At 49.3% G+C, this 17,372-nt stretch overlaps 1 protein-coding gene and 1 long non-coding RNA gene across 2 annotated transcripts; one reads left to right on the top strand and one right to left on the bottom strand.

The window, feature by feature from the left end:
* The first annotated feature begins 575 nt into the window (after window positions 1-575).
* LOC112676648 (uncharacterized) lies at window positions 576-11,797 on the top strand. Its single transcript, XR_003146649.3, has 4 exons — window positions 576-752; window positions 1,466-1,532; window positions 8,855-9,009; window positions 11,657-11,797. It is a non-coding gene; the product is annotated as an uncharacterized LOC112676648 (long non-coding RNA).
* HSPB8 (heat shock protein family B (small) member 8) lies at window positions 3,480-17,031 on the bottom strand. The gene is made up of 3 exons (XM_025474135.3): window positions 16,260-17,031; window positions 9,976-10,039; window positions 3,480-4,483 (listed from the first exon to the last, which is right to left on the bottom strand). Exons 1-3 carry the CDS (start codon window positions 16,624-16,626, stop codon window positions 4,324-4,326), a joined length of 591 nt encoding a protein of 196 aa, XP_025329920.1. The 5' UTR covers window positions 16,627-17,031; the 3' UTR covers window positions 3,480-4,323.
* Window positions 17,032-17,372: the final 341 nt, after the last annotated feature.

Genomic DNA, 17,372 nt, shown 5'->3' with positions numbered 1-17,372 from the left:
GCTTAGGTTTGGCTTGTTTGAATAATTTCAGCCAGCGTTGGGGCGCAGGGGCTGTCTCCTGGCATCTGGCACCTTACCTTGGATGATCAGGGCCGGTGGATAGTGGCTTGGAGAGTTAAGAGTGTGATGAAGAATGTGGTTGAAGTGTGGGCTCTGGATTGGTTGATTTTCCCATGAAAAGTGTGCCTGCAGGTGAGTCCTTTACTTTGTGGAGGAATTAGCCAAGCTGGAGAGGGGTGGTCCCTCCAGAGTCAGCAAGCCCTCAGGTGATCAAAGCATCAGAATAAAAAGAAATGCTTAATACAGGTCAGGACAATGGGGTCACCTTGGAGGCTCAGGCGGTGTTATTTATCAAGTAATAAACACTGAAGTATTTCAATATTTGGACACCTGAAGTCCCGTACCTGTGCATGCAATTGAACTGATGAAAGGCAAGAAAGGCACTTGGTAATACACCGTGAATTGCTGAATTGGGGGCACTAAGCCTGGAGTCCTCCCCCCATCCCGTGTATCTCAGTTATCCCTGGAGAATGGCCATAGCTGTTGCACGTGGCTACCTTCCCCTTTCCCTCAGGAGCCTCCCAGGTAGCTCGTATCTGCTTGCACCCAGGAGGCCTGGAGCTGGGAGTCTGGTGCATTGACCCTGCTGCAGTCGGGGTGACTCAGCCAACCCTCAGCAACCAGGCAGCAGATCTCACAGCCGGCCTTGAGCCTCCCACCCCTTCTGACAACTCCCGGGCTCAGGACAATGGGTGAGAAGGGACCTCCTGGCAGCCCCACACCCTGCCAGTTCCAGGTGTTGGCTCATTTAAGAGACAGTATTGATTTTCACATTATGATGCATAACTTGTGAGGCATGGGGTGGGGGTGAGGGGGTGGGGGCGGAGGGAGAAGCCAGCCGCTGATTCCCGGAATTTATTTCGAGACACATTAATTTGTTTCTTCCCTTCAAGGTCAAATCAAGGCATCTCCATACATCACCATTGGCAGCTGCTGGCTGGCAGGCAGTTGGGAGGGGGCAGAGGTGGGCTGCGAATAAGACTTTCTGGGGAGCTGGGTCAAGGGAATGGGGTGGGGGGAGCAGGTCCCCAGCACCCCATGTTCCAGCATCATCAAGGAAGTGAGGGTTTAGGAATAATACCCTCTCATGTGGCTGGAGATCTACAAAGGGCCCGGAGCCCTCTATTTTGACGACAAGGCTGTGTTTAAGCTGGAAGCTCCCAGAACTGAAAGGAGCCAGGTTTCTGGGGTTTGAGATCATGCATTTGGCCTAATTTTCCAGGGTGACCCACACTCACCATTCATTCGCTCAGTACATATTTATTCCTTGATGTGCCAAACATTGCACTTGGCACAGAAGACACAGAGGGTGGGTTCGCTGCCCTTCGTGCTCGGGGGCTCACCATGCATAAGCCCAGAAGTGGCAAACATGGCAATAGTGGCTTTGTTTTGCTCCCTCTCGCAGCTACCCTCACAGTGTATAGACACGGATCTGACTCCCAGTACGACACATCATACGTGGTGGGTGCTCGGTAAGTATTTGTTGAACAAACATCACATGAGTAGGGATTTCTCCCTTTGACTTGAATGATTCCTCCTCCCACCCTTGAAAGCAGGCAGTCAAGGTCAGTTGGGTTTTTATGATTGTTATTTCTTCTGCTGCACAGATGCCCATGGTGTTATATGGTGTGCTGTGTGGGGACAAGGGTAAGCCAGAGAGGGCTCTGGCCACTCTGGTGGAGTCTGAGCTGAGACCCTAAAGATTTAGCCAGCGAAGAGGGTCAGAGAGTAATCGTGGAGAGAGAGAACAGTGTATCAAAAGTTCTGGTAGCAAGAGAAAACTTGTCTGGTTGGAGAAACAGGGGGGAAGGTAGGTGGGGCAAGAGGGTGAAGGTGGGGGGTTAAGGTAGGGTGGAGAGAGTTAGCCGGACGACAGATCCCATAATGTCTCGCATGTCTCACAAAGAAGCTTGTACTCAGTCCTTCCAACAGTGGGGAACCATAAAAGGATGTTAAAAGGGACATACCTTTAATGAGGGCTCATGTGTTTTCTACTGCCGATGAGGCCCCTCCCAACCCTACCCTTCCTTGCTCTCATCTTCAAGTCTGACAGGAGCACCCTCATCCCTCTCTGATAAACCATCATCCCTACCCGCACACCTCTGCAAAGCCCCAACTTGAAACACCATCTCTCTTTTCTTCCCACAAGGTGGACAAACTCCCTGAAGCCACCCTTAGATTTTCTTTGTTGAGAGAATGGCAGAGCAAGGTCCTATTTCATAGTAAGTCTGGAGTCCGATAGCCTGGGCCCCTTGCTTACCAGGTGTGTGATTTAGGGCAGCGCCCTTAACCCTTCTGGGCCTCTGTTTCCTTATCTGTAAAGTAGAGATGAGAGTTGAACATACCTCCTAGAATTGCTGAGCAATGGAGCTGTGTGGACACATGAAGCCCTAACGTGGTGTCTGATACACACGAGGGAGTAAAGTGAGGGACAGGCCTGCTTTTATCTACCTGCTTGTGTAGGTAGGTCAGTGAGCTCCTATGGCCAGAAACTGTGGCTCATTGTTCACTCTATCCTTGGCTCAGGACCCAGCAGGTAGGTGTTCAGGAAATATTCATTGATTTCTGCTATCATTTGGGGGTTTAGAGATGCCCTTGAAGATTTCTTTGCAGCCCAGAAACAAATATCCAGGTTCAAGCCCTGCCATTATCCTGTGACTTACCAAAGTCGCTGAGCATCAGCCTCCTTTTTTTTTTTTAAGAATTTATTTATTTATTTATTTATTTATTTATTTATTTATTTATGAGAGAGAGAGAGAGAGAGGCAGAGACACAGGCAGAGGGAGAAGCAGGCTCCATGCAGGGAGCCAGACGTGGGACTCGATCCCGGGTCTCCAGGATCATGCCCTGGGCCAAAGGCGGCGCTAAACCGCTGAGCCACCTGGGCTGCCCAGCATCGGCCTTCTTCATTGTAAAATGAAAGTCTACTTCCTAGGTTGTCATGGGGGAAAAAATGGGATTGGCTCCAGGGATAGAACATGTGGCCCTGTTTTGGTCAATGAGATAAAAGGGGAAGTCTTCCAAGAGCTTCTGGAAAAGATCTTGCTCACTGATAAAAGAGAAAGCCAGATGAGATGACTTTTTTTTTTTTTTTTAAACTCCTGCCTTCTCTTCCTGTACATTGTCATAGGAAGATGAGATGATTGGAGCTGCTGCAGCCATCTTGCAAACAGGAGGACAGATCTAGACTTGTCAGAGATGGCAGAGGAAAAAGATCTCTGGGCTTTGGTGGCATATGAACTGAATAAATAACTCGGAAATCACTCATCTCTAAACTTGTAAAGTTAGACAATAGATGTTTAGGTCACTTAACCCACTCTTTGTTGGGCATCACTATTTGTGGCCACAAGCACTCCTAATTGATAGTCTCTCTAAGTGGTATAGCATTTAGCATTCCTCATTAAAAGAAGCACACAGGCTAAGAACATCAGCTCCTTTATTAGTATTATTTACTGTTATTCCCCCCCTAAACAACAGCACAATTCAAATAACAATGACACACACATCCCGCTCATATACATAATACCACTAGCCTGCCTGCCAGCCTGTCTGGCCTTTGCTTGGTTCCTGGCGGAGCTGTTTGGAGACAGCCCCCTCTGTAAAAATCCCAAATTGGACATAGGAGGCACAAGAAAGGGGGGACTTTAGCCAGAGAATAAATGGGCATCCAGAGTCCTCAGGGAGTGCCAACTTGGGGACATGCTATATAAATGCTTGGATGAAGAGCAGAAGGCACTATTTTCATGTGGCTGTTGAGTAAATCCCATATATGGGGATGTAAGACCTATCTATAACCCTTTGCAGGCCAGGGCTGCTGAAACACAGCAGGGTGAGCTCTAGGCTCCAACCACCAAACCATGGGGCAGGCATGGAAAGTAGGAGCCCAGAACAGGAAACTGGGTGACAGGGAGGTCCCCAGAGAAGAACAATCCTTGCATTTGCTGCAAAAGGAAGATACAGTGTGAAATGTTATGTCCCCTTTTATCTGTTTTGCAGCTATAGAATGTGCAACATTTTCATTATGATAGAAAAGGTAAAGAAAAAAATCTCCCAGCATTTTGGCCTAATGCAACTGAGCATGACCTGCCAATTGCGCCATCCTGTGGAAAAACCTAGAACTACACTATCCAGGGACTGGTCAGTCCACCCCCACCCCTAACATTTTAGTCACACTAAATCTATGAATTCAGCTAAAGTAATGTACTCTGGAATCAGAGAAGCCTTGGGGCTGGGGAGGGAAAAAGATGGGTCGAGACTGGGTTCTCAGGAACAGGTGACTTCCTGGCTGTCTTGGGGAAGCTCATTGTTGAAGTTGCTCTCTCCAAATGGTGAGTAAGGGGGAACCTGGGGAGCTTCGATGATCAGCAGGCCTTCTGGGGAAAGTGAGGCAAATACTGTCACAGGATCCACCTCTGCGGGAAGCCTAGGAGAAGCACAAGATATTATCCATGTGTTATTATTATTATTATTATTATTATTATTATTATTAAAGATTTTATTTATTTGAGAGAGAGTGAGAGGGAGAGAGCATGAGCTAGGTGAGGGGCAGTGGGAGAAGCAGACTCCCTGCTGAGCAGGGAGCCCGACGCCAGGCTCTGTCCTGGGACCCTGGGATCATGACCTGAGTGGAAGGTAGCCACTTAAGTGACTGAGCCCCCAGGTGTCCTCATGCATTATTTTTAATATAGCTTAAACATCCTTTTGTTCATTTGGAAGAAAATAGTTTTGACATGAGTTCAGGTTCTGAGGGCATCCACCGCTGGGTCTGAATCCCAGCTCTGCCCCTCGCTAACTGTGTGATCTTGGGAAGGTCACTCAATTGCTCTGAGTTTATGTCCTCATCTGCCAATGGTGGTAGCAGTATAAACGTGTGTAGTAATTTGAAGTGAGACAGAGTCTGAACAGGCTTTGCAAACAGTAAAATGGTGGTTCCAACAGTAATTTAAAAGATCGCCATGGCCCAGATGTCTGGTCTTTGGTTGAGGTCTCTACCCACATCTGCCCAGCTGTGGGCGGAAATGGCCAATACTACCGTCCTGTAATAGAACATAGGTAAGATGCTACAGCAGGTAACATGTTCTCATTTGCCATGTGTCTGTTTAACGTGCTTTACTACACAAGGCATCACTGGCAAATTAACGACAGAACAGGCTGGCCACATGGGAACATTCTCTTACGTTTAGGATGAGCCTTGATTTGGGTCACAGCTGAAGTACCCTTAACAGGTCATAATTGCTTTTTCCCCCAAACACATTTATAGGAAATGACCTGGCCAGAACTGTATAAAGAGCCCAGAACAGCTAATAGGTAGGAATGAATATGCCCATTGCAGAGAACATTTAGCAAAGGCTTGGGGTAATCAAGTGGCAGGCTCAATGAGTGAGAGCCTCAAAGGGATTTCGGAATCCAACTCTGGTTCCAGTTCTGAAGCTATTTTTTATGAGTTTTTGATTGTTTTGGGTGAATGAGACAATCTGGGACCTGGCTCCTTCCACTAACTACCGGAATTGTGAGAACATGTTCATGGCTTCATTTGGATGCCATTATTAATAAAGATTATGAAAACTAGGACCTTCTGAGCACTTTCTATGTGCCAGGTACTTCGCGTGTGTATCATTTCATTTAATCGTTAACAATAATCCCACCAGGCAAGTTCTGTTACCGTCCCAATTTACAGACAAGGAAATTGAGGTCAGAGAGGTGAAGTGATTTGCCCAAAGTCACACTGCTGGTAAGAGGCAGATGGGAATGGAATTGGAATCTTGGTCTCCAAACTTAGAGTAGCTGATCATGATGTTCTAATGCCTCCCCTGGTACCAGACTTTTTGGGAAAAAAGGGAATGCCAGAAGGGTCAATCAGCACAGATCTTTCCACTGGTCCAGGATGGCCTGGCTGTTAGAATTGCAGAAGTTTTGATGAAAGGACCAAGCAATGAGGCAAACCCATTCCTGGCCAGGGCAGGATCCTTCCTGAAAGGGGGTGGGGAGTTTCTGCTGTGAGTAGCAACATGTAGCCACATGAGCAGTATCTACCCAGGAGACTTACAGAGCCACAGAGATTAATGAGGGACCCGCTGGGAAGGAGGGAGGAGAAAGAGGGAGCTTGGGCAGATGCCAAGTCAAACTTCTGAAGCACAGAGGAGGCCTAAAGTCTGGACCTCCCTCCCACTGCTGGGGATGGGCCGACTCTGTTTAACTATTTGTAGGCTAACTGGTAGCACACCTGGTACGATGGGGCAGGGCAGCTGTGAGCCAGAGCATGGCCTTTGCAGGCAGGCAGACCTGAGTTCAAATTCTGATTCTTCCTGACTGTGTGTGACCTTGGGCTTGTGACCTAGCCTCTCTGAATCTATCTCCTTATAGGAAAAGTGGGTTAACGATGTTCACCTCTTAAGGTAGTGCAAGAATTACACAGGATAATGAGAGAAAAAGGCTTGGCTCGACACCTGACATACAGTAAGTGCTCAATAAGTGTTAGCTTCAACATCGTTACTGTAGTCATGACTATTCAAGTGGGCACCCTGGTGGCTGTGTATATTTTAGCACAAGTGGTCGTATCACTGAACCATAAAATGCCAGAACCCAAAAGAATCTCCTTGATTGTTCAGGACAGTGCTCTCATATTACACCTAGGGAAACTGAGGTCCAGAGATGGGAATAGACTTGTTCAAGGTCTCTTACCAGATGACCTGTACATTGAACCTCCATGGTAGGAAGATTATTCCTCTTCCATTCTCTTTGAATCCTTCCATTTGCATCCAAAGGAACATCTCAACTAAGTGTTAACATGACTTTAACACCTTTAGCCTCTATCCCTTGCTATTTTCTGTTTTTAACAAAGAGAGGGCTGATCTAAGGCTCGGATCCTTTTAAGCAGGCAATGCTATCTATTTAACTGCATTTTTCTTTCATTGGATTTGTTTTATGATTGCCCTCTTCAGCGAACATTTTAGCAAAGGGAATTTAACTTTCTCAAAAGTGATCTAATCAGAAAGAAAAGAAATCTGAAGCAAATAAAAATATGGGAATATAAGCATATAAGGCAAAAAGTAGTTGAAGATGGTCTGTGAATGACCGCAATATGGTCTCCCCTATCCAGGTAGGAAGGCCATGGCCTTTGAAACTGGGGAGACCTGTGTTCAAATCCCAGATCTGGCTCATGACTAGCTGGGTGACCTTTGTGGAATTCCAAAATCCCATTAAACTTCAGTTTTTTCATCCACAAGGTGGGCTTAATAATACCCACTTTATAGGATTCTTTTAAAAGTGGAATAATATTAAACTAACCCATTCTTTAAACCTAACTCCCTCTTCACATGGCTCTTGACACACTGCAGGTGTCAGTAAATGGCAGAACAGATATCTGGGAAGATGTGGAGCAAGGAGCTAAAGTTCGCTTTGGCTCTGAACATCTTCCATGGATGATTTCCTGCATCCCCTGCTTCCTGTCCTCTCATCCAAGTTGGGTGTGGAAAGGCCCCATCCACACACAAGTCTTGCCCTGCCCCCAACCTGATCAGCAAATTCCAAGATCTCTCCTGCTCCCCCTCATCCGGTCAAAATGGTGCCTTTCACATGGGGTTGGATGTGTTGGCAAGAATTTCCTAGCCGTGACAAAGGCAAACAGCTGTAGCATCCTGCCTGGGAGGAAATCTCCAAGGGTCTCAGTCTGGCTGAAGGAACTTCCCTGTCCTCTGATGACTAGAGTTTTTCCTGGGAGAGGGAATGGAGCCTCCTGAGTGTGGGCCAGGGCCATCCTTGGTGTCTAGAGTCTGGGCAGAGCCAGGGCATCCCAGGAGGTCCCAGCTGCTCTCATGTGACTCCAGCCTTGCAGAATTTTTAAATAACATTAGTCCCCACGGACTGAATGCTGAGTCTGGACCCCATGCTAAATGCTTTACACACATCCTCTCATTTGCCATCCCAACTCTGTCCACGAGGGAATCTGGGGACAGAAGCTCAGAGCAGTTGTTCCAAGGTATCTACTTTCTTTACCAAGGAACCAGGACTCCCTACACCCAGAGAAGCTTCAAAATACTTAGCAACTGGCACAACTAGACAATGACCAGCCAGAATGGATGGAAACATGCCATAAGTGATGGAGGAGGGTGCTGGGGACCCCTTGCTCTTGGAATGTGGGAAGGTTCAGAGGGTCCTGGGGACAGGATCGGGATGCTGGGCTGGCAAGGGAGGGCACTTGGGGGTGCTCACGACAATGGCTAGTCTAATACTGTAACAAGTAGCTCAGCTAAGCTGCTGGACCCCAGCTGTGCCTTGAGCAGCTTTAGGCATTTCTATCTAGTCAAGTCACCCCAGCAAGCTGCTTTCCCAGAGGCCTCAGAGATGGGGAAATCCACATTTCATAAAGATGATTAACCCCCTGACTTCTTTCCATCTCCTTCCACAGTGCTGTCCTGCCTGTGACTCCATCCTGAGACCTTATTTGAGTCTCTTCAAAGAAACATCAGCTCCCCCTGCATTTTTCCCCCTTTCCTTTCCCCTGTCCCTCTCAGCAGCCTTTGATCTGGCTGCTGTTGGGGGGGGTGGGGGGAGGTGGGGTGTTGGGGATGGCAGGCGAGCCAGCAAGCATGAAGACAGCCGTTTGCCTTATGAGGAAGCGTCTATGGGGTTCTAAGGACTCCAGAGGCGCTGGGTGTATCAGTAATGGGCACAGGGCAGGAGAGAGAGGACTGCAGAATCCCAAAGCTGAAAGAGGCCTCAGGATTCAAGCCAGCATACTCTCTTCCAGCCCCAGGAAATTTTCTTTTTTCTTTTTTCTTTTTTTTTTGGCCAGGGCTAGAGGTGGAGTAAAGTGCTCAACAACATGGATAAAGGGAACAACAAACTGCCACTTGTGGGGGCCTACTGTGTGCTGGTGGCTGTGCCATGATTTCATTCCATTCCCAGCTGGTGGCTCTGGAATCACCAGCCACCCCATCCCTTTTACAGGTGAGCAAAGGGCATCCCTTGCTCCAGGCGTGAGCACTGAACTCAGAGTTCAGGGATTGGTTTGGGGCTGTCCTAAATTCGAATTCTCAGGACTCTGGGCAGGTCTCTTCACCTCTGGGGTAGTTTCCCCATCATACAAGGAGGGTATGATGATTAAATGCATGGCCTGGGACAAGACTTTGGAGCTAGAGTATGTGCAACGGAGAGCTGCTGGGTAGAGGGTGCGTCTGGGAAGAGGTGTCTGTTAGCTCCTTGCTGTGTAGACTTCCTCCCCACAGCTGTTGCCATGAGGGCCCCTGTGTGGCTTTGATTCACTGGCCCGGCCTGGTGGTTTTCCTGCTGCTGGCATGGTTCCCCCAGGCCCAGCCCTGCCCGCACCTCTCAGCCAAAATTGCCCCCCATGCATCCCAAAGTCTCAGCCTCCAGAGCCCTCCCAGTGGGCAACAGCAATGCCATGATCCCTTCTGGCTTCATTCCTGTGGACACTCTAGGGAAGGCGCACACTGTCCCGGTGGTGGGCCCCTTAGGTCCCCCCTTGCAAGCAAGCTTCACAAGATTCTTCTGGGCATTTGGGCATCAGGGGAGAGTCTTTCCTGATGGTGATGGGGATCCTGCCCAGGCGGACCACACGCATAGGAGAGTGGCCTGGTTTTCATGGAATCACAGACAAGTCATTTTGCCTCTCGGACTCTTCATTTACAAAGTGGTGGCATTGTTAATTCCCACCTCACAGGGCACTGAGCAGGTGTGACAGCATAATTTATGCCCCCCCCCCCTTTCTGGGACCCAATGGCAGGTTTGCTGTGACACTTTTGTCCCTTTAGGTGGGAGGGTTCAATTCTCTCCCCTGGGGCTTATCTTGGAAGAGAGAGAGATGCCCAAGAGGGAGACACTCCAGATCTTGGGTCCCAGGCACTACTCACTCAGTCACCCCCACCCTGGAACCCACACCACCAGGTTACTTACTGGATTTTCTTTGTGAAATTCTTGGAAACGATGCCACCTTCTTGTTGCTTCTCTTCGTGTTTGCCTAGAAGGGAGAAGAATGCCACATGTAAGAATATATGTCCCATAAACTGAATCACATGTTGCACCTTATCTTCTAAGCCTTGCACCTTCACCCCTTCCTCCTAGCCAGCCACAAGAACCCAGAGGCTAGCATCCCAGGAGGCATGGTAGGAAAGAAGTGGGGTCACGTACCGAGTGTTGGTTTGCCACCCAGTGGGCTTTACAACTCACAGGGCCTTTGCTAGCTCTGAAGGTGGGCATCCTTCCCCCTTGCCTACTGATGGGGGAACTGAGGCACAGTCACCACCAGGCCTGGCTGTGAACCAGCTCCCCCTGAATCTACACCAAGTACTGGGGTCTCATGCCTCTCTTTCTGTTCCAGCTTGCAATTAGCTCTTTGAGCCACATTATCCATACTTACAACAGATGAATTGCCTGGAAATAATGCTTCAATCTGCTAAATTAAAAACAAAAACAAAAACAAAAAACAACAAGACCCAGAGTCTCCAAAGGGAGCTCTCCTTAAGAAATGGCACATTAGATACCACAGATTTGAAATTCCACCTGCCCTGCCTTCTACAGGGTGACAGGGGAAGGCAGTTTTTTCTTCCTCAGGAATGAAAAGATAAGATTACAAGGGTTGGGCCCAAACCAGCTATCACCTTGCAATTTATATAGCAACCTTTTAAAAAAAAATTTATTTATTTATTCATGAGAGACACAGAGAGAGGCAGAGACACAGGCAGAGGGAGAAGCAGGCTCCATGCAGGGAGCCCGACGTGGGACTTGATCCTGGGACTCCAGGATCAGGCCTTGGGCTGAAGACAGACCTCAACCACTGAGCCACCCAAGCGTCCCTATATAGCAACTTCTGAGCCTTTTGGCTGCTCCTTTTTTTTAAATGGAGAGAACCTCTAATTTCTCTCTCTCTCTTTTTTAAAGTTTTTATTTATTTATTTGAGATAGATAGAATAAGCATGAGATGGGAAGAGGGGCAAAGGGAGAGGGAGAAGCATATTCCACACTGAGCAGGGAGCCTGACAAGGGGCTTGATCCCAAGACCCTGAAATCATGACCTGAGCTGAAGGCAGCTGCTAAACTGACTGAGCCACCCAGGCGCCCCTCTAATTTCTCTTTAAATAAGCCAGAGTAGTGCCCAGTAGAGGCTTCCAGCTCCTATCTTTATTTGTTCATCTGTGGGGCCACATTCCCTGGCCAAGAACCCTCATGTGTCCAGGGACACTCTTCTGAGAAGCTTTGGAATCCAGACTGTAAATAACCTTGTGGGATTTTTTGCAGCCCAGGTTTATTAAAAAACTGACAATTAATAGGTGATTCCATTATTAATTGCTTTTTAAATTATTAATAATTGCTTTATTCATGACTGTTCTGATATTAATACATGTATTATTCTAGAAAAATGTAGAAAATAAATAAATAAATGATCGAAACCACCCATAATCCTATCACCCCAGTAAAACCACATTTTTATATATGTTCCAGACTTTTCTTTCTATGTTACTTAGGCACACATAAATGTTACATAGTATAGATGTATATGACGTATTTTAGCAAATGGGATCCTATGTTATGCTCAAAACTGTTATCTCTTGCTAACACATTATAATTATTTTTCCAGGGATGCCTGGGTGGCTCAGCGGTTGAGCATCAGCCTTTGGCTCAGAACGTGGTCCTGGAGACCCGAGATCGAGTCCTACGTTGGGCTCCCTGCATGGAGCCTGCTTCTCCCTCTAGTTCTCTGACTCTCTCTCTGTGTCTCTCATGAATAAATAAATAAAATCTTAAAAAAATTATCTTTCCATGTTACACCAAATATTCTTCCACAATGTGATTTTTTAATGGTTGCACAGCATTCTGCTATAGGGATACCTAAGTTCATTTGCCAATCCCTGGCTTTTGGGCACTGCAGGGGGTATCTGACCTTGGAAAGAACCTCACTGCACCGAATATTCTTACAGCTGGATCTTGCATCCAGCCTGATGACATCCTTAGGATAAATTCTAAATTCTAGAATGCCTGAGCCTTGATCTGTGATGCTATACTGCCCTTACGAAAGGCTGCATCAGTGTATTCTCTTACGGGCTGAGCAGAAGGGGGTTCAGGGATAGGAATTCGTTTTTGAACCAGAGTGTCTGGTTACCCAGAACACACAATGATGTGAAGGTGCTGCTGCTGGGAGAGTTGATTTGGACCTGCCAAGTCCATGTACCAATTGTCAAGCTCTAACCCAGGCCTGTGGCCAGGGGAGCACTGTCTGTTCCCTGACACCCTCCCCACGGCTTGGGCCTCCAGAGGCCTGCTTCCTCTGGGGACTGGCCAGTGCCTCTGACTCAGCCCTTTTGCACACTTGGTGTCCTGAGAATAGTAAACAATGATGATGATCGAAAGAATAGCAATAACAGACTCTTATATAGCGCTTACTTGGTGTCAGCCACTGTCCCAACCCCTTACTATGGCTACTTTAATTTTCACAACCTTAGAAGTCAGGGACTTTCGTGATTACCCTTTTGTGGATGGGGAATGGAAGTTCAGAGAGGTTAAGTGATAAGCCCAAGGTCACACAGCTTGGAAGTGCCAGAGCAGAGGTATGTAGGTTTTGGACTTTAGTCCCTGCTCTAACATTTGTGAGCACATCTCTACTCTTCTCTGAGCCTCAGTTTAGTCTTCTCTCTATAATAGGGTGACAACTGCTTCCTAATTATTGGGTTGCTGAGCAAATGAGCATGAGTCACAGAATTGTTTTCTAAGTTATAAAAATGCTGTGTGAAGGTGATGGTTTGTGGCTTATTTTGATGTTCGGATAAAGGACTGCTGCTGAAAGGCTAAGCTGTCCTATCCTTGCCCTGAAAATAGGGTACTGGGGTTAGGGAGGGGAGGACCTCTGAGCAGGCGCAGCTCCAAGATTTTCATAAAGAGGAGCCTGGTTGAAAATGGATGTTGCTACCGGAGGCTCATCGTGAAGCTTAATTTGCATATAATTTGAATATCTATTTATTGGGGCAGCTTAAGGATTATGAGTGATTTTTTAATTTCTTATTTTGCTTTCCCATCTACATTTTCTACTGTGGAAATATTTTATTTTTGTAAACAGAAAAAAGTAATTATGATTCTGTTTTTTTAAAAAGAACTCATCCAGAGGCCAGAGCAAGCCAGAGGCCCCTCACTGCTACTATTTTTTCAGCATGCCTCAGAGAAATGTAGGTGCCAAGAAGCAGGCATCAGCACTTCGGGGAAAGCCATTGGCCCAGCTAAAGAAAGAAGGTGCTGTTTCCAGGGGAGGCAGAGGCCCTGGGATTAAGGAGAAGGGGTGGGAATAAGGCCTCTGGGTTTTCCAGTTCCTTCTTGGCTGGGACCTAGCCCAGTGGCCCATGAAGAGAACATTTCTTGGCTGGTGGCTGCAGGGTGGGAATTGGGGTGTATAAGGCATCATGGAAAGCATCTAGTCTAGCATTTTCCAAATACTTCCTTGGAACTGGACACTCAAATGTGGTCAGATAAGACAGGGCTGCCTCCAGAGATCCACAAACTACTTTAGTAAATTCAAAGCTCTGATAAGGCCTGCAGTGAGGAGACCTATTGATCATTTTGTTTCCTCTGGTACCTTTTGAAATTCCAGACTGCCTATCCTGAATTTCTTAGATGCCTATTGATATCTTAAAATGTACCATTTGGCAAATACTGATTTAGTTCAACTCTTCCTAAGACCAACAGCAAAACTGAGGGCCAAGAGGTGGCAGGATTTGTCCAAAGCCGCATAAGCTGAAGAAAACTCAGCCATCCTGACTTGGAACTGTCTAAGCAGGCCTGACTTTGAATTGCAATGTGCCATGGAGGATCTCGGGGGTCTCGGGTGAGTTACTCTCTCTAAGCCTCAACTTTCTCACTTGTAAAGTGGGTATCACAAATCTACCCATATCTCCTTGAAAGTCCATGTCAGGAACCAGGGAGTCAACATACAGAGGCATTTAGCACAGTGCCCGGCACCAAGTGCTTGAGACAGAACAGGTCTGTCGTTATGTGATGCAGGGTGAAAAACTGGATCTGATTTTAAATGGAACCCCAACATCAATGTGATTTTTTGAATCCATTTTCTGAGAGTCTCTGTATGTACTCTCGGGGGATTTGGATTCTGTCAAAGCTGAGGTAGCTACGTGCACACCTAGGAAGCATTTTACAACCTAAAAAGGCTTCGTCTATCTCACTTAAGTGCTCAATGACCCCATTTTAGAAATATGGAAACCGAGGCTCCATGACTCACTCAAAGCCTCTTGCGGAGCCACTGGATTTGTAAGGTACACTCAGCTGGTGTCTCAGCCTGGAGCTGCCACAGCCCAGTTATTAAGAAGCACCCAGAAAGGAGAACGGAGGAAATATCCTCCAGGAGACCACGGGGCATGGGAACCCCCCGACCTGGGGTGGAAATCTCTGGAATCCTAGTTAAAACAAAGAATTTCTGATTAAAACAGAATTTCTGTTTACAGAGTGCCAGGTGGACACTATTATTAGACCCATTTTACAGTCTCTCTGCACTTACTATCAGAGATTGTCTGTGTGTATTTTTAATATTCTCTACAGACTTGCAGGGCCAATCATCATGCTCCCCATTTTGCAGAGAAGGACACTGAGGCTCAGAGTATTGAGAAGACTTTCTTGTCCATATCCATCCGGCAGGGTCGGGATCTGAACCCAGGTCTCAAAGAGCATCTACCATTTATGGTTTACTGGGGCCTTACTCTGGGTGCAGCATTTTAGTAACAGCAGCGTCACAGCAAGATGAATACTGATCCCCCTTGCTCCAAGCAGCAGGTCCACACTTGACACACATCGGCTCATGTCATACAACAACGATCTCCATACAGTGTAGCCACTGGCACCCCGATTTCCAGATAAGGAAACAAAGCACAGAGAAGATAAACAATTTGTACATCCTGCTGGTCAGTGGCAGAGCCAGTTTGAGAACTCCGGCCTGGCTCGGCAGCCAACTCAGGAAGCCCTGGCTACACCCCTCCATCCCCACGAGGCCCCAGCGTGTCTCGTGTGGCCCACCACACCCGGCCCGAGCCTCTGATGTTTATATTTCTGCCCTGCGAGGCTTTGAAACTCCCCCTACACGGCGCCCTGCCCTACCGGGCTCGTCTCTGCCCAGCCTGGCTTTGCAATGGCTTTTATTGATTTTCTGGCCTGGAGCCTGCCAGACACTCTTTTTAATGGAGCATTAATTGGGAGGGAAGAGAGAGGAAGCGGATCCCGGCTGCCCGGCTTAATGGGGACTGAGCCTCTGGTCTCCTCTTCTGGGATGTGACCTGCGCCTGGAGTCCTGGGCAGGCCCAGACTCTTCCTGCTGCTGACTCATGGTGTGACCCGGGCCAAGTCCTGCTTGGGCCTCGGCCTCCTCAGCTGTAGAATGGGAGTAGAGGGCCCGCGTCTCAGGGCTGGAGTGAGGGGGGATTATTTGGTGGCAAGAATATAAGAGTTTTAGCCCAGTTCTTGGTACCTAGCAGGCGCTCAATAAATCATCAAATTGCTTCTGGCCTTCCAGTTCCCAAGACAGCCTGGGGTAGAATCCAGGAGGCTATGGGCAAGTTACTTTAAGCCTTCTGTGCCTCAGTTTCCTCATCTGTAAAAAGAGGAGACAAACAGGCCCCACCTCCTCCAGTTGTTCGAACTGAGATGCTACAGGTAAAGCGCATAGCAGAGAGTAAGTGTTCAACCAAGCTTACCAGTCAGTGTCGTTAGAGTGACAGTCATGCCTCAGTTTCCTTATCTGGGACAGGGGAGGTGTGCCTCTTGAAACCTGTGCTGATTCTTAGCTCTATCATGCCACAGCATTAAACACACCCTTCTAGACTGTGCTGTGACACCAGGGTGCCAAGGGCCCTATCTCTTCTTTGCCTGTGTATTTCTTCTCTTTTGACTTATGTTTTATATATATATTTTTTTCTGTCAAAACGTGTGACGTGGTTTCCATTTCCCTGCCTGTCCTCTGATTGAGACAGCACCCAAAGCCCCCATCAGCTGGGTCAGGTTGAGGCATCTCCTGGAAGCCAGGAGAGGAGTGCTTTTCCATAGATAACTTCTATGGGCTGCATTCCTGAGCCCTGAAGTCACCTGTGTCACACGCTGTCACAGCTCACCCTCTAAGGGAACATTCTCTTGGCTATTCCCGGGGCTGAGGCCTACACCCCTCTCGGGGACCTGTCTCACTCCTGCCCCTCACTCACCGGACACCTCCACGTATCCATCCTTGGTCTTCACCATCAGCTCCTCTGGCTTAAAGCTGTGCACGTTGACACACACTTTCCAGGGCTCCCCGGGGAAGGGTGGGGGACTCCTGCCCTCCGCAGGTACCCCAAACCTGGCTGCGGCCGTGGGCCCCCGAGGCACCATGCCTGACCTCAGGGTCCCAGGCCACCCGGTGGAAAATCGAGGCAGGGCCCAGTTGCGCCATGAGGAAGTCAAGTCGTCGGGGAAGGGGTCCATGCCAAAGTCATCATCCAGCAGGCGGGAGGGCAGGGGCGAGTCTCGGAAGGGGTCGCGGCGCAGGCGGCTCGGGTAGTGGCAGGAGAAGGGCATCTGACCGTCAGCCATGGCTGCGGAGGCTCAGGGACAGGGGCCACCTGCCCAAGGTCACCCAGCGACGTGATACGGGTGCCTGGCCCTCCAAGCTTATGCTTCGGCTTCAGAAAACGCCGGACCATCCACTGCCGAGGACGGAGGGCGCGTACCCGGCTGGGGTCCCAGCCCCGAAGCCCCCGCTCCCGGCGACGCGACGGCCGCAGCCCCGTGGGCAGGCGCCCGAGCCGAGCCGAGCCGAGCCGAGCCGAGCCCAGGGGCCTCCCGCGCACTGCAGCCCCGCAGAGCAGCCCCGCCCGGCCAGGCTCTCCGCCAGCGCCGCTCGCAGGGCCGGAGCAGCGTCAGGAGCTCAGGGAGCCCCGGGGACGGAGGCCTAGAAACTTCTCCGGGCTTCTCCGGGCGGGCGGAGAGCCTCCTATTTATTGCTGCCTGGGGCCGGGGGCGGGTTCTGCAAGCGCCTCCTGTCACAGGAGTATTCGGAGGTGATGAACCAGTCCCCGAGAATCCGCGGGGAGCAGCTGGGCTCCCGGGGCGGGCGGGGAGGGCCCGGCGGCCGAGCGCAGCCCGCGGCCCGCCCCGCTCCCCCCCCCGCCCCCGCCCCCGCCCCGCTCCCTCCCCGAGCCTCGGCTCCACGCGGGCCGCAAAGGCCCAGACGCTATTAATAACCGCTCCGCCTGCTGAGGCTCGGGTCACCCCAGGCGCGCCTCCCCCGGCCCCCAGCGTGCTGCGTCCTGCCCCCCCCCCGCCCCCCAGGAGCCCAG

Source organism: Canis lupus, chromosome 26 (assembly GCF_003254725.2).
Source record: "Canis lupus dingo isolate Sandy chromosome 26, ASM325472v2, whole genome shotgun sequence".
NCBI lineage: Eukaryota > Metazoa > Chordata > Mammalia > Carnivora > Canidae > Canis > Canis lupus.
This window is presented reverse-complemented; position numbering and strand designations above follow the sequence as displayed.